The sequence below is a fragment of the Trachemys scripta genome, chromosome 14 (genome assembly GCF_013100865.1).
Source record: "Trachemys scripta elegans isolate TJP31775 chromosome 14, CAS_Tse_1.0, whole genome shotgun sequence".
NCBI classification, from domain to species: Eukaryota; Metazoa; Chordata; order Testudines; family Emydidae; genus Trachemys; species Trachemys scripta.
Genome location: NC_048311.1, coordinates 16219502 through 16240626, shown reverse-complemented (window position 1 = coordinate 16240626; position 21125 = coordinate 16219502). Strand labels below are relative to the sequence as shown.

The 21125-nt window shown below is 42.3% G+C and overlaps 1 protein-coding gene across 3 annotated transcripts; it reads right to left on the bottom strand.

Moving 5' to 3' along the window:
• Nucleotides 1-4830: 4830 nt before the first annotated feature.
• Nucleotides 4831-19915, bottom strand: LOC117887523 (cytochrome b-245 chaperone 1). Of its 3 annotated transcripts, none has more exons than XM_034790175.1 (7): nucleotides 19745-19915; nucleotides 15343-15469; nucleotides 14085-14126; nucleotides 12639-12712; nucleotides 11382-11478; nucleotides 7588-7732; nucleotides 4831-6228 (listed from the first exon to the last, which is right to left on the bottom strand). In XM_034790175.1, exons 2-7 carry the CDS (start codon nucleotides 15425-15427, stop codon nucleotides 6099-6101), a joined length of 573 nt encoding a protein of 190 aa, XP_034646066.1. In that variant the 5' UTR covers nucleotides 15428-15469; nucleotides 19745-19915; the 3' UTR covers nucleotides 4831-6098. The 3 variants fall into 3 exon arrangements, with proteins under 3 accessions (XP_034646066.1, XP_034646064.1, XP_034646063.1); XM_034790173.1 differs by having other exon boundaries at nucleotides 15343-15473; nucleotides 19689-19914; XM_034790172.1 differs by having other exon boundaries at nucleotides 19689-19913.
• Nucleotides 19916-21125: the final 1210 nt, after the last annotated feature.

Genomic DNA, 21125 nt, shown 5'->3' with positions numbered 1-21125 from the left:
ATGAGAGGTGGGAAATGAATTTTTGGTAACATGCTGAACACTGCAGTCTGGTTATTTGAGGAAGTTTCTTAAAGCCTCTGAACATAACAGAAAAGTACCGAAATCACTTCAGGCACCCTTCAGTCCTTAGCTTCATAACTATAAATCTGACTTTTGTTGCATCTACTTGCAAAGTTAGAAACTAGTCTGAAGTCAATAGAAAGACACCCGTAGGCTTTCGGTGCTTGAGATGAGGGCTCTTAACCAGTTTACAAGAGCTATGAAACATGAACTTGTATGTAAACCATTAACAAGCATATTGTAACTACTGGGCACAAAATAAGTCTGTGAAAATCAGATACTCCAAGTGTGAATTTACAATAAATATTCAAAATACCTTTTAAAATGTTTGCTTTGTTCATTGCTTTCTTGAAACATCTAAATACAGAGTTTACAACTTGGCCCCATACTGAATCTTTAATGTCAACTTTTAAATTAGTATATCTCTGAACAACTGAGAAAGGCAGAGATACAATAAATGGGGAGAGGCAGTGTAGAATGGGATTCACAAAAGCTATCTCACTAGGCAGCTCCTTGCCTAAGGTAGGCAATGGGAGATGCCAAACTGAGGGAGGTGTGCTAAGCCCCTCCCGCTTGGAGATAGGTGCTTAAGTGCTGGCTGCAGGGACATGCATCCCTCTACTTGGCATTCTCAACTGTGAACCTCTGCATAGGCACCTATGCTGTTTTTGCAAGAAGCTGGGCAGGAGGGAAGCCTTTCTTCAACTTTTAGCCCAGTGGTTAAGGTACTCACCTGGGATGTAGGAGAGCCCTGGTTCAAGTCCCCTCTGCCACCTGAGGTGAGTGCTCTAACCAGTGAGCTATTCTGATGTCTATTTCAATATCTCCTGTGCAAACTGTCCACTGTGGATAAATACTGCTACTTTCTACACTACACTGAATGTCCTTGCCTCAAAGAGGTTGGGCCTTTGGTTCATTGTATATGATATGCCTTGCTCTGGACTTCTGGGGAATAAACAAGGATGGGTTAGCCTCAGGACATTTGGCTCAGTTCAGATAAGCCCTTTTGTAGCTCTTTTCAGCAGTAGATCTCAAAGCACTTTACAAAGGAGGTCAGTATCATTATCCCCATTTTACAGGTGGGGAAACTGAACCACAGAAACGTGAAGTGGCTTGCCCAAGGTCACCCAGCAGGCCAGTAGCTAGCGGGGAATAGAAATCAGGGCTCCTGAGTCCCAGTCCAGTGCTCTAGTCAGAAGCAATGTTATTCATGGTGGGAAATGGAAGGGATTTAAATAAAGGCATGAGTGTTTAAAATGTTACCATCCCACTATAGAATGCTAGTTCCCCCATACCTTTACAGATGTGCCTTAGAAATGAAGTCCAAATTAGACTTTAACACACTTCAAATTCATTTCTCTTTATTGGTCCATGCAGCTTCCCAACCCCAGCTGTCTGGGACAATGCTGCCACACCCCCTGGCTTGAACAAACACCAAATATGTGGTTTCCACCATTAGCACCCCCATTATAAAAATTGTTCCAGCACCCCTGGACTAGGAGTCACCTTACTGGCTGAAGGAGAGTCACTAGCACCTAGGCTGGCAGAGGCCTGCTTTAATTCTCAAAACTTGTAGCCACACAGTCCCTTCCTGTTTACCAATAAGAGTAGGTCTCTTCTTTCTGTTCTGCAGACAGCTGCTCCACTTTCTGGTATCTGACCAGCAGCATGTGCATATGCCATTTTGGTTTAATTTAGTGGCTCTCAACATTTCCAGACTAATGTACTCCTTTCAGGAGTCTGATTTGTCCTGCCTACTCCCAAGTTTCACCTCTCTTAAACAACTTGCTTACAAACTCAAACATAAAAATACAAACGTGTCCCAGCCCACTATTACTGAAAAAGTGCTTTCTTTCTCCTTTTTACTATCTAATTATAAAATAAATCAATTAGAATATAAATATTGTACTTATCAGTGTATAGTATACAGAGCAGAATAAACAAGTGATTTGCCTGTATGAAACTTTAGTTTGTACTGACTTTGCTAGTGCTTTTTATGTAGCCTGTTAAATTAGGCAAATATCTAGATGAATTGATGTAGTTAATGTAGTGCCCATCTTTAAAAAAGGGAAGGAGGAGGATCCAGGGAATTACAGGCCAGTCAGCCTCACCTCAGTCCCTGGAAAAATCATGGAGCAGGTTCCTAAGGAATCAATTATGAAACACTTAGAGGAGAGGAAAGTGATCGGGAATAGTCAGCATGGATTCACCAAGGGGAAGTTGTGCCTGACTAACCTAATTGCCTTCTATGATGAGATAACTGGGTCTGTGGAGGAGGGGAAAGCAGTAGATGTGTTATTCCTTGACTTTAGCAAAGCTTTTGATACACTCTCCCACAGTATTCTTGCTGCCAAGTTAAAGAAGTATGGGCTGGATGAATGGACTGTAAGGTGGATAGAAAGCTGGCTAGATCGTCGGGCTCCACAGGTAGTGATCAATGGCTCCCTGTCTAGTTGGCAGCCGGTTTCAAGCAGAGTGCCCCAAGGGTCAGTCCTGGGGCCGGTTTTGTTTAATATCTTTATTAATGATCTGGAGGATGGTGTGGACTGCACTCTCAGCAAGTTTGCAGATGACACTAAACTGGGAGGCGTGGTAGATACACTGGAGGGTAGGAATCAGATACAAAGGGACCTAGACAAATTAGAGGATTGGGCCAAAAAAAAAAAAAAAAAAAACCACCCTGATGAGGTTCAGCAAGGATGAATCCTATGCACTGTTACAGACTAGGGACCGAATGGCTAGGTAGCAGTTCTGCAGAAAAGGACCTAGGGGTCACAGTGGACGAGAAGCTGGATATGAGTCAACAATGTGCTCTTGTTGCCAAGAAGGCTAACAGCATTTTGGGCTGTATAAGTAGGGGCATTACCAGCAGATCGAGGGACATGATCGTTCCCCTTTATTTGACACTGGTGAGGCCTCATCTGGAGTACTGTGTCCAGTTTTGGGTCCCACACTACAAGAAGGATGTGGAAAAATTGGAAAGAGTCCAGCAGAGGGCAACAAAAATTATTAGGGGTCTGGAGCACATGACTTATGAGGAGAGGCTGAGGGAACTGGGATTGTTTAGTCTCCAGAAAAGAAGAATGAGATAAGGTTACACTGCATTCCCATCCTCGATTCCTCCCTAAAGTTTCTTCGGAATACCATATTAATTAAAAGGTCAATCTACCAGTGTTCTACCCAAAGAACCATGCCTCCAGAGAGGAAAGCAGCCTACACACACTAGATGTCAGAAGAGCTCTTGCCTTCTACCTTGACAGGGACTAAGACCTTCCAGGCCTCCTCCCAGATTGTTTGTATCATTTGCAGAAAGGATGAAAGGACAACCTACTTCCACTCAAAGACTGCTGAAGTGGGTTTCAGGTTGCATTTTAACCTGTTACAAACCTGCTGGGTTACAGGCCCCTCAGAGCTACAGCATTCTCTACCAGTGCTTGATCCACATTTCTAGTTCCACTGAAAGTTGTTCCCGTAACAGAAATCTGTAGGACTGCACCTTGGTCTTCCATTCACACCTTTGCCAAGCATTATGCCATTCTACCTGCTTGGGATGATACCACCTGTGGTGATGCAGTCCCCCCCCCCACCTCTCGCCCCCCCCCCTGACTTGGTTCCTCAGCACCCACCTCCTCATTGAGGTTCTACTTGGGAATCTCCTATGACAGAACACCCACAGGAACATGTTCTCAAAGGAGGAGAGGTTACTTACCTTACAGTAACTTGAGTTCTTCAAGATGTTTTGTCCCTAGGGGTGCCCCACTTCCCACCCTCCTTCCCCTCAGATGTGGAGGCTCTGCTTTGCGATTAAGAAGGAACTGAAAGGTGGTGGGTCCGTGCCCTTTATAAGCCCTTGTTTGGAGCACAAGGGGCTGCTCAGCACAGGCATGGGCCTGTGGAAACTGCTTTGCATTCTGTAGTCAAGAGTGCTCAGGTGCACCTGGATCCTATAGTGGAGCACCCATAGGGACAAAATCTCTCAAAGAACTCAAGTTCCTGTAAGATAAATAACCTCTCCTTGGCTTGCTCCACCAGCCCACCCACCCCGCCTGCCTCTATTCCCTAAAATTGGAAAGAGGCCGCAAAACAGAAATGCAGGCACAATCTCTCCCTCAGAGATTGCTGCCATAACACTTACTGCCAAGAAAGTCAGCATCTAGTTTGGCTTTATTCCTAGTGTGCCTTTCAGATCTCCTCCTGCTGACTCAAACCACCATCACCCCTAATACCAGTCTGAAATACTAATAAGTAACACGTATCAAGTAGTGGACTGTAATCCTAATTAAAGAGTTAAACTCCAGTAACTATAAGATCAAACTGCTAAAGACATGTTTCCTAAATAATCTATACCAAGTAATACCATTTGAATATCTTCCCTTTTTACCTTGCTTTAACTATTTGATTTGAACTTACTAATGCTTATTCTTTATACTGAACAGATCATGTCAATTTGGTTTAAAGCTAACATTTTTAATCTTATTCCTCCTCCTTCCTGTTTAGTGCACCTCCCAGTTTGAGTGCTGGCATGTTCAGGGCTTGATGCTTTTGTGCATCTCCTAAACAAAAAGGGGTAGATTATAAAAAAAAAAAAAAAAAAGCAATTTTATCATGTTGATGTTACTTTGGCCCAATATATTCAATTTTGTTTCCTTCTCACTAATGACAGCTTGGTATAGACACAATTAATGGAGTTTGAGCTCTAGATTTAACATTTTGATCAAGGCAGAGGTAGCTTTTCTAAAATCTACTAAAAAAAGAAAAATAAAAAGCAAGAACAATGTATAAAAATATATATTTTAACCACATGGGAAACAGATCTTAGAAAAGAGGACAACAATCACAACATATTTTGGGGTAAGGTTTGGTCACAAAGCACTGACATGTCTAGCTGTCCAGTCTTTCTTAACAGAGAGTATCCAATGCTACAAAGATCTTATCTAATATGCCAAAGACTTTTAAAATGGGGAACACTGCGAGCTAGGCTGAAGCTTCGTTTTAGCAGCTGGCACTTGAAGAAAAAAAAAAACCCCACATGGTGGACTTGCCCTGCAGTAGCAGATTTTTAAATAAATATGTAAAACAGCCTGACTCGAGGCTCCCATGTCTACTGCTGTTTTATTTGGAGAAGACAATTCCCATCCCTAAAACAGCAGCACAGGAAATTAAAACATTTCAAAGCTATTGCAAGGCAAGTGCTATTATATTTTATTTAAAAAGAATCACCCCTCTATTGCTAATCTAGGAGGCATTAAGCCACACATGAAATGGACCAATTTTATATCTGAAATTCTGGACCACCACTTTCAAACTTTTTTTTTATTTCTATTGGTTTCTAATTGTAAGTAACTTTCAGTCCTACTGTACTTCGCGTCATCAAACCTGCCAAGATAGTGGCTATCTTTGATTTACTATTTTAAGATGCTTAAAAACAATTTTTTTTTTAGTGATTAACTCTTTGAACTTAATGACAGGAATTAAATATATGTACCACATTGGAGTTTTTCTTTAAAAAAAAGAGTAACAGAATCTGACATTATAATATAAAGTCACTAATTCAGTCTTCCTATGTCCAGATACACCGTACCTGCAATGGATATTTACAGCAACCAGAAGTTTAAATGTGCGACTATCACCTTGATAATCGTGGAATGCAATCAACTAGTTTAAATCAATTCATTAGTACATCATTTTTCCTAGGTAATTATGAGGCACTGACAAAGTTCCAAAGCCAGCATTATCAACACCTACAAACTAGAAGGCAAAGTAAAATAGTATTTGCTTTGGATTCTATGCAAGCCACACATGAACAAATCCATATTGAAGCTTCTAGTTGAACAGTTTATGGGGGTGCAGGAATTTAAAGCAATTTGGCATCAGCAGGCACGCCAACTCAGACTTTTGCAGCTGTCACAGCAGAGGAATTCCTACACGTAGGGAAGACCCCAAGCCACCAAATCATGAGGTGACTTCTTAGATGCAATGCAGCCAATACAGCTTCCAAGCATTCAGAGGGCTCAGCTTTTTTAATTTCATTATCACTGTTAATACTCGTCCTTGGGTTCGTCTGCATCACTGGCATCCGTTTCACTGCTCTGCGACAGATCTTGATGGTTCTCTACTTTGTTCAGTTCCAGAAACCCGGTAATGAGCTTGGCAACTGCTTCCACGTCACTATGGAAAGGAATGAACGATGTTTGAATTAATGGAGGTGTGGGGCTGATGAGCCAGAGCAAAAGCACTCATTGCTGAATACATATCTATCTGAAGATCCAGTCAATATGTGGAATAAGACTATGATTAGCAACTCGCATAGGGCCTGTCCAGATTCATAAGCTGTGTGCGACTTTTTCAAGCTATTATAATCAGAAAAGAGACTAAAGTGGAACTTCATGAGTACCATTCTCCCAATGATTTTCAGACAAGAGGAGGTTTCCATTCACAAGTCAGAATATTTTCTAACAGTCCCTGCTTTACATTCCCTTGCAAGCTAAAGAACCTGTGGAATTCTTTCTGCTTCTTATCACTAGTAATAAAGATTCCTCAGTTAGTTAATAATTGTACTTATGCAGGAGGCAGAAGATTAATCTGCCTCACTCTCTCATAGCTGCACTACTTCAGCAGTGCTAACAGAAGGAGAAAGAATGAAGTAAGCAAAAACACAGTTCTAACTTGAAGACACAGGGAGCAGCACTTTTAGGGAGTATAAATGCACTTGAAATGGGTGGTCTATTTAGCTTTCAACACACTTCCTGCCACACAGAAGTATCTGATACAGGTAAAGCTATTGTTACTGAAATATGATGCAAGATTAATGTCTCCCATTAAGTCAATTACTCTTAAATAGTTTATCTAAAGCCCTTAAACATTTTGTAACGTTCATTATCACTCTCAACCTATCTCAAGACACCACATGCTTCTGACAATCAAAGCTGTAGGGTGACCTCTACATGTTTCCTTCTGGAGAGAAAAGAATAACTATTAAAATAATGTCATAGAAATAGCAAGATGGAAGCAGTCTATTCTCTCCTTAAAATTCACCTCTGCTGTGAGGCCTACAAAACACTCAACAATGGCTGTGACAGCTTCTTGTTACACTTACAAATCTCATTGCCAACTTGTGCTCGTCTTTTTGTCGTATCTTGATTATACTAAGACTGTGAGCAATTTGGGACAGGGACTGTCTTTTTATGATGTGTCTGTACAGTGCCCATCACAATGGGTCATCAGTATAAATAACAGCAATAATCAATGGGCCTTTTTTTCCTTTTAATTGAACTACAAGTAATAACTATTAGAGGCCTAGAATGTCTAATATTGTAAATCTCATTACACAGTTGCTCTTATTCTCAAATGCCTGCAAGGGTCTGAAAATCATAACTTGAATAATCCTAAAGATAGATTAAATAAGATTACCAACAGAGCTTGGACAATTCTCCCAACAGCCTCCTATAATCCAGCCATTGGCCCTATAGTTAATACCTACTCCTCTTATACACACACACACTCATAATCAAAAATAGCAGCTCATACCTTCTACAGCCCATCACTGCGCTCTGGGTCAGAGGGTGGGAAAATCCAGTGACAAATCGTAGCACTACCAGGTAACCCTTCCCAAAGTAACGCACTTTCTCCTCTTCCACGTTCACATCTCGAATCTCATTCAGCAAAGCGGCCACTGTTAGCAAAAGCAGGGGAAGAACATCAATTACAGCCATTCCCAACATTGCCACTTCTGATTTATATGACTAGGACTCTAAGCTCCCTCTCTCTGCTTTAATAATAATGAGCCTCTGTGCGAGGCTTCAGGACTGCTGCCCTCCTCCCACTCAGCTGGGTGTGCTCTACACTGCAATTCTGGGATCCCAAACTCCACCAACTGTGGTGAGGGCAAACAAACCCGGATCTGGATGCAAAGCAGAATGCACCAACTGGTATAGTTTGCTCTAATGAACTGGTACAGCTGCCCAAAGATTAATAAATGGATGATTGTCACTTATGCTTTCCTGCTGTTTTTCCCTCTTTCCTTAAAGAGGGTTTGAACTGTTTTCTGTATCAGGTAGTTAACAGCTGTTAAATGTATTGAGACTGAGCAGGTGTTGAAAAATTCACCATTCGGATCAGTCACTTTCAGACCATCTCCTGGCTTCTGGGTCCCCATGTTAATTAGCATTTGCTCTCCGTTTTTGGTACAAATGCCTACTCTCAAGAAACATTTGCCTATTGTTCATGAACTTCCCCTTTTGTGTGTCCTGAACATTAACGCTCACTCCTTCCTTGCCCCTCCCCCAAAATCTGTTTGAAATGTCATCATAATATTTAAGGAGGTTCTAAATGCTTTCAAGCCACTAAAAGCTCCCAACTATTTAAACATATTAGGAAGCAGTTTGATTTAGTCAAGCAAGGAGAGCAGATGTTTAGAATTCAAGAACATCCTGGGTTCTAGTTCCAATTTAGCCAAGGCTCACTGTGACCTCAAGCAAGTCACTTAACCTGGGTTTGACTACTGTCTGCAATTATGCAATTGAATCAGATGCAGGAACCTCAGTGGAAACCAGATGCAGTATTTAAACTGAGCCTTCCTGGATAAGTTCGTTTCTAAAAACAGGCATTAGGATTTTGCATGAATACTCGGAGGGCTTTTGTTTTTTAATTGCTGTTCCCCAAGCCCAGCCCTACCATAATCAACACTTTTTTGCTGCAGTGTGCAATACTTTAGCTTGATCTAGAATTAAACATAGCCTGGCGGGGAAAGCTACCTGTATCAAGGGTTAAGAGACTATCTTGCAGAGTAACAAACCAACGGGGGGGGAATGCATGATGCAACAGGAAAAAGAGTAGCCTGTTAGCTACAGCTATGACAGAGGCTATGAGCAGGAATTCTCCACTGATAATACTTCTATTCTAGAAATTCACTGATTTATACTATGCTCCTCACCACTGTACCTGAGAGCATAGAGCTGTATAAAAAAAAAAAAAAAAAAAAAAAGTCACCATGTTTGTGAATATATTTATTTCTAATTCTCATCCTCCAGGTCCCTGATGGGCTGAAGCTCCCTTGGGACTCCTCCTTCTGACAAGCAACCCCAGATGCTCGTGTCACATAAAGCTGAACATGCTGCTTTCATTGCATATCCTACTCAGGGAAGAGACCTCAAATAGCACCTATTTCTCTAGCATGGCAGCAAGAGAACTGATCCTGTCCCAGTTTCTCATTTTTATTTCTGATGTACACTGTTACCAAAACCAAATTTCCAGATAACATGAAAATTTCCACAACTTCTATTGCTTCTGAGGTACTGCTTTTCAGCACTCATCATCCTGGTACTCTCCCCAATACCAGCTCTCATGTGTACATAAAGTGAATCAAGTTTCCCCTCCTCTTTGTGCTATTCAAGGGCAGCGTCTAGAGCTCCAGTGAAAGCAACTGCTCAGTGCCGTGAAGTGACCAGAGCCCTTAAAAGCTGGGCTTGATTTCAGGAAATGCAGATTAATTAAATGGATTTTCTGTCTTGCATTTTCTAAGCAGGGATGGACAGTAAATAGTACCCAGAATCAAAGATCCAGTAATGATACACCACCTGTAGCTGTACATACATACACACAATAAATATGGTAGCTTAAAATTGAAAGAACTATAACTCTGCATTTCCACAGCATTTTTCACCCAAGCATCTCCAATTGCTTTACATACATGCATGGAGCCTCAAAACACCGCTGTAAGATACATATCCTATCCTTCTGACAAAAAGACAGGGTTAAGGAGATCTAACCAAGCCTGCAAAGTGAATCAATGCCAAATTAGGATTAGAACCTAGAAGTCTCAACTCCCCTGCTCCACTCGATTTCAGTATCTCTCACCATCAGTATTTGCAAAGCACACTGCAGATTTCAGTACATTAAAACGGGGTAAAATAGAGCCACAAATGTCAATATGCCCCAGGAAAGCCCTATAGTAGTGTGAAAAAAATCTGTGCACTCTGTCTATACTGTATAAGAGACCTTTAGCAATGTGGTATGCTCATTTGCATTTTAATACCCAGAATGCTTTTGCAGTTTAGCATGATGGTGGCATCTGCTCTCTGGAAACCAAAGAGCTAGGAATGGATAGAAATGGTTGACTGAGTGCAGAGCTCTAAAATATAATTTATAAAAAGATTTGCACATAATTCCACCTTCTCTGCCCAATTCTCACACTTTACTTCTGGGAGAATTCTACACTACTGCATGAGTGCATAACTAATAAGCCACACAATTTTTTGTGCCCAAAAGAAAAAAAAAAAAAAAAGCTTCCGCCAAAATGTTGCTACAGTTTCCCCTTTTGCCCACTACAGGGCGCTGTGGCACAAAAACAGCAGCAGCTCCCATCAGAAAATAACTGCGGACCAGAGAGCACTGTGGGGATACAAAAAAGCAGCAACTCCCAGCCAGCGAGGGAAGAGGGAAGAGAAAGAGCCTGCCTTTGTCAGGCCAGCTCAGGAGACAGGGGTTACGGGGAGACAGCATGGGGTGCTGGGGGGAGGGGGCTCAGACAGGGGCTCATAAGAGCTAGTGGGGGAGGACAGACTAGGGCAGGGGCTGAATGGGTGTGGAGGCACAGGGGTGAGGGAGATGCAAGGCCACATGGAGACGGGGAAGGGGGCACAGAGCCGCATAGGGACAGGTGGGGTGCAGGGCCATATGGGAATGGGGGAAGTGGGTGTCAGAGTGGTGGTGGAGGGACACATGTGGACAGGGTGTGCAAGGACACATGGGGGTGCAGGCACACGTTGGGACAGGGGCAGATGTGCCTGACTGAATGCGAGAGGCTAGGGGTCAGCCAGGGTCTGCATGGGGGAAGCTCCCTAACAATCCCTTCCCAAATCCCAAAAAAACCTGTTCCATTCTTTTCCCACCCATACCCCAAAACCTAAGTTCACACCCAGGCTCCTTCCCAGCATTTACTTCCCTCTCCCTCAGCTCCTGCGTTACCCCCGACTCTCCCCAAGTCTTTGCAGGGCTTCTGAGGGTGTGGGAAATACGGTTCTGTATTGTAGTTTAAACAAATTTTTACTCAGAGTTCTGTATTAATATGCCTAGTAAGGAATTGATTTGTCAAAAAACATTTCCTTAATCTTTTATGTTGTCTGTATTATTACAGACATACTTGCTGACAGGTATTTTGAAATAAATGACCCAAAATAATTAAAAATGGTGTGATTATATGGTGTTATTTTGACAAATAAAATATGCAGAATTTTAAAATATTGTGCACAGAATTTAATTTTTTGGTGCAGAATTCCCCCAGGAGTAACATTTGGTACCTACAGAAACACCTACTTTCTTACCTTGTTCATGGCCTGCTCTTGAGAGGGTCAGTATTTTTTTGTAAAGGTTGAATGTTTTAAGGAAGACTTTTCCCTTGTCCTTGTCAAATACAGCTTCCTGTAAAATTGCAACACATCATCAATTGTATCCTTTTCTTTTAAATAGGAAGGTGGCATTTACAACCTCCAAAAAAATGAACAGCCCAACACTCACCTGTAGCAGTTAGTTTCTGTTATCATAGCAATATGAACTTAATAGTTTTACTTATACTCACTCCTGTCCCATTACTGGATTATGAAGTCAAAGTTTTGTTCTTGGCTTCCCCTCAAACCCAGACTTGTCTGAATCTCACACTCTTTCCAGGACAGAATTTAAGTGGTTTTATTTTCCTTTAACTATAAGCTATCCCTGGCTTTAAGACAAGATGTCACACCTTGCAGAAACTGAAACTTGCTCTTTAAGTGTGCGTGTGGTTGTCCCACAACCCCCAGGCTACAGTGAACATAAAAATCTATCTACACCTTTCATTAATAACAGTGTTAGCTACCAACTGGGCAAAGTTTTTGACTTACACGATATGGTGACGTTTACATTAAAAAGAAAACGTCCCCAGGATTAGATGGCTCCAGGGACTGGAAACAGAACAGGGCATCTTTTGCATCTCGGTCATTTATTCAATTACAGCATGGGTTAGTATAATGACAGTCTTCCAAGTGCTTGTGAAGTGAGTTGGTAACCTCAGTCCAATTTCTGATGAACAGTTGTCAACATCATTTTAAAACATCACAAATAGCACTCTCCTGAGAGTAGGGAAATGTTGAGTGGGACTGGAGGTAGATCTGTCCTATAGTTGGTAGGCTCCTCCACCTCACTAGCAGGGACAGCATGTGCGGGAAGCTTTCACTAGTAACTTCATGTGCTACTCCTGTTCTCTTAGTTGAAAAATCACATGTTGCAAATATTTCAGCTTATAATTGCAAAAATATTCTACACAAAACAATATTACGGCAGATATGTTTGGCCAAGTCTTGTCTTTAAACACCAATTCATCTTTAACAATTTTTCCTGTACTATCAGTATAAAAATTACCCTCCCAGTTCACATTTACTATAAGTTACCAATATAGCTACATTTCTCAACAGTGTCTGACAGTGTAACTTGTTTACTTGGATTACACAATATTAATGATCATCTGGCTGCTGAAATCTACAGTCAACAAATACTTTAAGCCAGCACAACCCACTTCCTGTCTTCAGAGTTCACAGCATGTGTCTTACCTCCCACTCCTCCAGATTCTGTGCAGCCACAAAGAGACACCCAGCTATATAGAAGAGTTTCCATCCCAAGCTGTCTGATCAATACAAGATACACAGTATTAAATACATTGTTTGAATAGCAAGCAAAAGATAGTAAAACTGCTCACACACCCCCTCTGGGAGCAAAATAAGAAAGAAATGTGCATTTCATGACAGATGTTTTCTTCTTCAACAGCAAGATATAGTATTTTAACAGTGTTTTTCCAGGATCAAAAAAAGCAGAAGTTATTCGATTGTAGAAAGTTTTTTGTTGTTGTTTTAAAAACACTGGAATCAGTGCTATACAGAATTAACATATTTGTTGCTGGCAGGATTGTACGTAGTTCTGTTGTGGATATGATTTTTTTTTTCCTGAGAACTTGAGATATTGAAATACTTTAACCAGGGGCTCCTATAAACATGTTCCTCCTTAGCCTGTGATAACCCAGAGGACAAGGGTGAGAGACTGGGGATATTAATTTATTGAAACAAACATGTTTTCTTCAAACCAACAAAAGGAAGCAGTCAGCACATCTTGCCAAACACATATATAAAATGTCACATGCTGGAAGTGTTTACACAGTTCAATCTGTCTTAAGTGACTGTTCCAGGGACTATCAATTGCTTAACAAAGGTCTTTTACTAAAGATGGAGCAGAACTGGGCTCAGTATGTTTGGGGAGACTCCAGGGCAGTCTTAAGAAAGGATGTTGTCTTTTACAGGTGGTGCCTCATATAGGGTTCACTGTATTTTGTCCTGGAAAAATATACTGATTATAGTGGTAGTATAATGCACTGTTCCAACTGTGTCATTTGAAACAAAGAGGGATGCTCATAGGATGCTCTGCAGCTTTTTATTTATTTATGATGGGGGGTGGCATTTGATGCAATCTGATCCATTCCCAAAAGAACAGATAAAAATACTTCTAAAGAGCAAATTTTTGATGAGCCCTGAGGATTAGTTCTCTCTGGCAGGAGTGACTTAGTAGCATCCAGAGAGGAGTACTTCTATCAGAGGCATGGGACACTTCAGTTTGCTGGCAGAATTTTAACAATACCTATCCTCCCAGTGGAGTTAAAGAATCTACTAGCTAAGCTTTGTAAAATGCATTGAAACAAAGCATTACAGAGTGTTAAGTATCACTGTTATAAATACTCTGGGGATGTGCGAAAGCAAGGCTGGAAAGGAGCTGCGGAAATAACTAAAGAGGGAGAAAATAGAAGAGCATGGGGTAAAGTCTGGTGAAGGCAATGGGATGCTGCTAAGTTTTAAGATTTGTACCAGCTCCTAGAGTTTACGGTAGGTACTTTATTAGTTAAAAAAAAGTACAAGATATTGAGGATCAGGTGGAAGCTAGGGGAGAAAATCAGGTGAAAGAAAATTCCAACAGGAAAGAATAAAACTCTCCATAAAGTAACTGAACATTACCTTCACTATAGTAAGCAGCAGCCAGACCTATGGAAGATATTCCTGGAAAGAGAGGGGACAGGTATGATTTAAACATGCAACTGAAGAGATCTAAAAATGCCTTTATTTTACACACACCCAAGTTATGTCCATTAATTCTCACTGAAAGAAGAGCTAGCTTTGATTGCAGCTTTGCTGTTCCTTTTGATTGTTAACATCACTCAATGTAGAGAGCAAATAAAGCATTTCTTAATAAAATAATTCTCTTTCATATAATTATACCCTATTTTAAAAATGGGGAAACAGGCACAGATAGGCAGAAGTGGCTTGCCTAAGGTCAGGCAGCAAGACAGTGACCGAATCAGGAACAGAACCAGGTGCTCCAACTCCCAGCAAGTCTAACCATTAAACCTTGCTTCCACCCAAGGACAGCACTACTTTAAGTACTGAAGATATGCATATTAAAAAGGCTATTCTTAGCTGCAAGATGGTCCCACAGAGCATGGTAGTCTAACAGAAACTTGTGCATGCACTATTGGGGTAAACCTGTGTCATAAGGGTTGCCAAGTGCTGTCACATATCCAAGAAAGTTATTGGACGATTCCTCATGCACTGGAATGCCTTACTTCAATTATAATGTGGACCCAGGCTGTCAGTTTAACAAAATGTGTTTACAGTATTAAAAGGCAGTATGGTCTATTTAACTGGGAAATAGAATTGGGAACCAGGATCTCCTGAGTTCTACCACCAACTCTCAGCGTAGTCTTGGGCAAACAACTTACCCACTCTTTGATTCTGTTTCCCCATATGTAAAAGAGGGATAGAAACACCATACCTAACTTGCAGGAGGTGCTGTGAGGCTTCATACTTTACGTCTACACAGTAGACAAGAAACGTTATCTAAATGCGAGAGGTGAAATCCTGGGCCCATTTAAGTAAATGGGAATTTTGCTGCTGAATTCAGCACGCCCAGGATTTCTCCCCAAGGGTTTATGGATAGTCAGCTGTGTCTTCATGCTATCCATAAGGGTCAGTGGAGACTAAAGTTGAAGTGATTTCACCTTCCCAAATAATACTTCCCAGAAATCTTACAAGTCATCTTAATGAGGTTTCTCTCAGGAAACATTTGTAACCCGCTTCCCTTAAAAGAAGGATTTAAATGGATTTAGTCCTACACACACACTATTTGTGACTGGCATAAAAATACAAGCCAAGGAAAAGCAGGTCTACGTTACTCATTCATCTCTTCACTTATGGAGAAGAATCATCAGTGTCTTACCAACAAAGAGAGACCAAGATCTGATGCCAGGTGATCTCTTCAAATGCAGAATGGAACTTGTGCGGTTTTCAAGCAACATGTACATCTTCAGGAGAAATTCCCTACAGTCTAGTCACACTCATGAAACCTAGCAGGACAATGAAAAGGAGTAAGAACTTACAAGTTATTGCTGTACCCTTTGTTCTTCCTTTCTACGCCCCAATATTTGTTAACCTTCAGTCATGTCAATCTAGACCAGGAATCGGCAACCTTTGGGACGCGGCACGCCAGGGTAAGCCCCCTGGCGGGCCGGGCCAGTTTGTTTATCTGGCCGAATTTGCAGATGTGGCAATCGCAGCTCCCACTGGCTGCAGTTCACTGTTCCAGGCCAATGGGGCCTGCGGGAAACGGCGTGGGCCGAGGGACGTGCTGGCCACTGCTTCCCACAGCACCCATTGGCCTGGAGCAGCGAACTGCGGCCAGTGGGAGCCGCGATCAGCCGAACCTGCAGATGCAGCAGGGAAACAAACTGGCCCAGCCCGCCAGGGGCTTACCCTGGTGGGCCACGTGCCAAAGGTTGCCGATCCCTGATCTAGATTATAATCTATCCAGGGCAGGGATATGGTGTTCTACTTACATGTAAAATACCATGCACATTTATGACACTGTACAATAATCACCATGGAGACTTGCAAAACAAGACTAACAAAGGTTTGAACCCTGTAAGAAATGTCTCATTCTTTCATTAAGGTTCCCTTCATTCCTAGCATAAGCAATATCCTTAGAAGAGTTTCCAAAACTGGCTGTCAAAATAAAATTAGCATTGCATCAACTAGCAATTGTGAACTAAGGAGAAAAGAAAAGCAATGGAAAGAGAGTGGTAAGTTCTTATACAAAGCATTTCTTCAGCTAACAGGAAAGGGCAACAATAATGGTTCAGCCCAGCAGCCAAAGCAGGACTAGGCAGCACACTACAACACAGAATACAGGATTTCACGACTCAGTCCCTCACTCTAGGGTTGGGAGAGCTGCAGGATCAGCCCAAACGGGAAGAAACGCTTCACAAGGCACTGAGCTATACCTACAGCAAACTCAGGAATGTAACTGAGTGGTACTGTAGACAGCCATATGCAGCCCTCCTCAACCAGAAACTAGGCCCAACACACATTGAAAAAGATGGTGGGCATTAGGAGAGAAGAGAGGCATTAATTATAAACATTAAGACTGGACAAATAATTTTCATCAAATAACCACGGCAAGAAATTATTTTAATCTTTGAGCAATTGCAGCTTCCAACAAACACTCTGTTCTACCTATGGTGACTTCAGCACAAGCATAGTAAAGGATTTAGACTAGGGGTCCAGCAGGAGGTGTGTGAGGGCAGGACTGATTTGGTCAGGATGGATTACCACTGAGGAGGAGACAACAATGGGGATAGCTTTCCAGAAGGTTTAAAATGTCTCTTCTAGTGGAGAACTAGTTAGGGGGGAGAGGGACTGGGGGAAAAGGACAATAGGTTTTCAAACTGTTCTTCATTATGGTGATGAATACGCAGCCACAACCCATGGAAGGGGAGATGGGATCACATTATTTTTGTGAAATACCATGTATGCCACAACATTTTTAGTAGGCCCAGCAGAACAGGCTGTGGATGGTATACCAGCATTAACTGTGAATTTCCTCTATTTGATTGGTTTGTGTCACAATCTTGGTATTACTTAAATGTAAAAGAGAGGAAAAGTGTTGTGCAGCCTTCCCCAAGAGTGTCATCTAGAAGACAGATGATCCTACCTACTGCACACATTACCTTTACTCACATTACCAGAGAGTAGTTATCAGTGGTTCACAGTCATACTGGAAGGGCATAATGAGTGGGGTCCTGCTGGGATCGGTTCTGGGTCTGGTTCTGTTCAATATCTTCATCACTTAGATAATGGCATAGAGTGTACAATACTAAACAGGAAGGGGTTGCAAATGTTTTGATGGACAGGATTAAAATTCAAAATTATCTGGACAAACTGGAGAAATGGTCTGAAGTAAATAGGATGAAATTCAATAAGGACAAATGCAAAGTACTCCAATTAAGAAGGAATAATCAGTTGCACACATACAAAATAGGAAATGACTGCCTAGGAAGGAGTACTGCAGAAAGGGATCTGGGGGTCATAGTGGATCGCAAGCTAAATATGAGTCAACAATGTAACACTGTTGCAAAAAAAAGCAAATGTCATTCTGGGATGTATTAGCAGGAGTATTGTAAGCAAGACATGAGAAGTAATTCTTCCACTCTGTTCTGCGCTGATTAGGCCTCAACTGGAGTATTGTGTCCAGTTCTGGGTGCAACATTTCAGGAAATATGTGGACAAATTGGAGAAAGTCCAGAGAAGAGCAACAAAAATGATTAAAGATCTAGAAAACATGACCTATGAGGGAAGATTGAAAAAATTGGGTTTGTTTAGTCTGGAGAAGAGAAGACAGAGGGGACATGATAATAGTTTTCAAGTACATAAAAGGTCAGTACAAGGAGGAGGGAGAAAAATTGTTCTTCTTAACCTCCGAGGATAGGACAACAAGCAATGGCCTTAAATTGCAGCAAGGGAGGTTTAGGTTGGACATTAGGAAAAACTTCCTGTCAGAGTGGTTAAGCACTGGAATGAATTGGCCAGGGAGGCTGTGGAATCTCCATCATTGGGGATTGTTAAGAGCAGGTTGGGCAAACACCTGTCAGGGATGGTCTAGATAATTTAGTCCTGCCTTGAGTGTAGAGGACTGGACTAGATGACCTCTCTAGGTCCCTTCCAGTTCTATGAAGATTTGGTGAAACAAACTACACCCTTAAGGCAATTGCAAGCAAATCAAGTAGTATATAAACCAGACACTTTTCTTGTCTTTAAGTGGCCTTAAAGACCTTACTGCATTCTCACCCTTTCTCAGATGAAAGAACTCTAGCTGTTACTGCAAAGCTGACATGGCATGACATAATGCAGTACCATGTGGAGGCAGTACATCTAATGGTTAGAGCTGGAGGTGGTCAGGATTCCTGGGTGGTATTTCTGGCTCCGCCACTCAGTCACTGGGAGAGTTTGGGCAAGCCGCTTAACCTTTCCATTTATGCAACTCTAAAATAATACTGAGCTTCCCCATAAGTGTGTTGTGAGTCGTTTTATTTGTAAAGTGCTTTGGGATCATTGGCTTGAAAGCATTATATGGTTCTTTTATCCTGGGAGATCCTGAGCACTTACAATTCTTATTGAGTTCAATAAGAATTGTGCCTGCTCAGCACCTCTCAGGATCAGACCTTATAGGTATCATTATTACATTACTGAACTAACAATTCCTATGTCTGCAGCATCAGTTAGCGGAAATTTGGCTTTCAGTGAATGTTATCTGCCTACATTACAGGATTCTACATCCCTTACAACTCACTCAACAGTGCTTTAAATTGACATTACGAAGCAAACAGAGCCAGACAGCCTCACACACAACTAGGTTCTGAGAAGACAGAAATGGCCCAATCTTGCTTCCTTACTCATCCTGTTGTTCTGGGATACTGCATGAAGCACACTTTTACTGTGGGTCACTTTAAACACAAAGTTTAGTTTTAAAAAAATTATAAAACCTAAACAGAAATATATTCATGATTTTTTTTTTTTATTTAAGTGAAAACATTCCATGGACCTGATTCAAATACTTCCTAGCAGCAGGTGCACAGGAACCTGACAGCGAAACAGCCAAAGCTGAGTCACGATCCTGCATTAATTTCTGCTAATACAGAATCATTCAGCCCCTTTTACCTCTCTGCTCTGAATCGGTCTCCCTCCAAATCAAATCTTAGCCCAGTCTTTCTAACATCTCCTGGCACATGTCCAGCTGTCAACTGAAACTCAACGTGACCCAAAGCAAGCTCTTCATCTTTCCCTGCAGATGCTAGGTGGAAAATATTTTAGTCTGGAACTGCAGAGGAGTCACTGTTTTGTGTTTGTTCTATAATTCACTAGAAAATAGCGGGGGTGCCACATGATTCCTTCCCCATCCTATTATTCCTGGCATACTGCAGCTCTGTTGTTTTATCAACATTCCGTTGGTAATTAATTCCTGCTCCTCGCCCCAGCCTCAGTTGCCTCAACAAGAAGAAAGGGAAAGATGTGTTTGGACTGAGCTCCCCTCTGATGCATTAATCAGACAATGGAGTTTCCCCCCCATTTCACCCCCCCCATCCCCACCGCATGCAGCCTGCTCCTCCGGCCCCCTACAATGCCAGCCCCCCACTCTGTACAATCCCCGCAAATCCCAGCCCCGCACCCCCTACACCCGCCTCACTCCCATCCCCCCGCACGCTGGGAGGGGGAAGCAGCACCGTCACTGACCGGTTCCTTCCCGCAGCAGCGCGGCCCCACACGGACGCGCATCAAACGGGACTCGCCGCGGACTTTACTTCCCGAATCCGGACGAGAGGCGCTACACCATAGAGTCGTTGGACCCGAGCGCCCTCCCCGATCACAGAAGAGATTGAACACCGCGCGCTAGAGTGTCGATACGTAAATAGCGCCGGAACTTCGGCGGCCATTTTTACTTCGGGCAAAAGTAATTTCCCCCCCCCGCGAAAATACCCACTAACTTCTGTGTATGGGCTTGGTGCCTAAATCCAAGATGGCGACCAACTTTAAATCCTTTCCGCCCATATCCAAAATGGCGTGTTAAATTAAGGTTTTACAGCTGCCCAAATCCAATATGGCGTCTTGCGTTAACTCTTTCCCGCCCAAATTCAAGGTGGACTGTTAAGTGAAGGTCTTACAGCTACTACCCAACTCCAAGATGGTGGCTGAGGCACTCTTGCAGTGAAGGCCTTAGGTAAACACTGTAGAACCAGGGAGACTCCTGGAGGGAGGAGAATGGTTTTGTTGAGTGAGGTTAGTCTGCAGTTCTCAGAGGTGGTGAGGTCCAGGCAGTGGACCAGGACCTATTTTTCCTCCCTTGGTATCCTGCTGTTAATTGATTTATCTCCTTAGACCGACCTCACACTTGGTAAAGCAACCCCCATCCTTTCACGTATTTATTCCTGCTCCTGTCCTGTATTTTTCACTTCATGCATCTGATGAAGTTGGCTGTAGCCCACGAAAGCTTATGCCCAAATAAATTTGTTAATCTCTAAGGTGCCACAAGGACTCCCCTTTTTTGCTGATACAGACTAACACGGCTACCACTCTGAAACCTGCTGTGGTTGGAGACAGTGAGAAATGTGCTGGTGAGTGACTCCTCCGACCTAGGAGGTAACAGAGCAAGAATTTCAGAGCTTGCATGGGAAACTGGGGCCTAAACAGCTGCTCCTATTGTTTGTGCTATGGGCAGCCCTGTTCAGTCAGAGTATGCACACCACAGCTGTCACCGTAGCATAGCATCTGGCCACATGCTGGCACTGGTGCATGCATTATACAGCTACCAAGGAGACTAAGAGACCCCATAGTGTCACAGACGGTGACCACATAATAGTTTACACTTATAGCACCTGCCATCCCAAAGTACTTTATGTGCATTGACTGAGCTTCACAACCCTATGGAGGTGCGTATTATCTCTATTTAAGAGATGAGGAAAACAAAGCCCCAGGAGGTCACAGAGCTGGGAATAGAACCCATGAATCCTGACTCCTAGTTCCTTATGCTAACCACTAAAAAACACTGCTTTTCTAGGATTGCTGTTAATGTCTATATATAGAAACATAGATAGACACTTGTGCATGAATTTGGAGATAGATAAACAGCACATCTTTGGTTCAAAGGTTTGTATTCACACAAACATACTTTCT

Bases quoted from the DNA above. Each gene is read 5' to 3' on its own strand.
- LOC117887523 (XM_034790175.1), bottom strand. From the start codon at position 15,427: ATGTACATGTTGCTTGAAAACCGCACAAGTTCCATTCTGCATTTGAAG. The intron at 11,479-12,638 runs GTAAGACACATG...GCAATTTTACAG, and splicing joins AGAATCTGGAGGAGTGGGAG to GAAGCTGTATTTGACAAGGA. The intron at 6,229-7,587 runs GTATGAGCTGCT...TCCTTTCCATAG, and splicing joins GCAGTGATGGGCTGTAGAAG to TGACGTGGAAGCAGTTGCCA.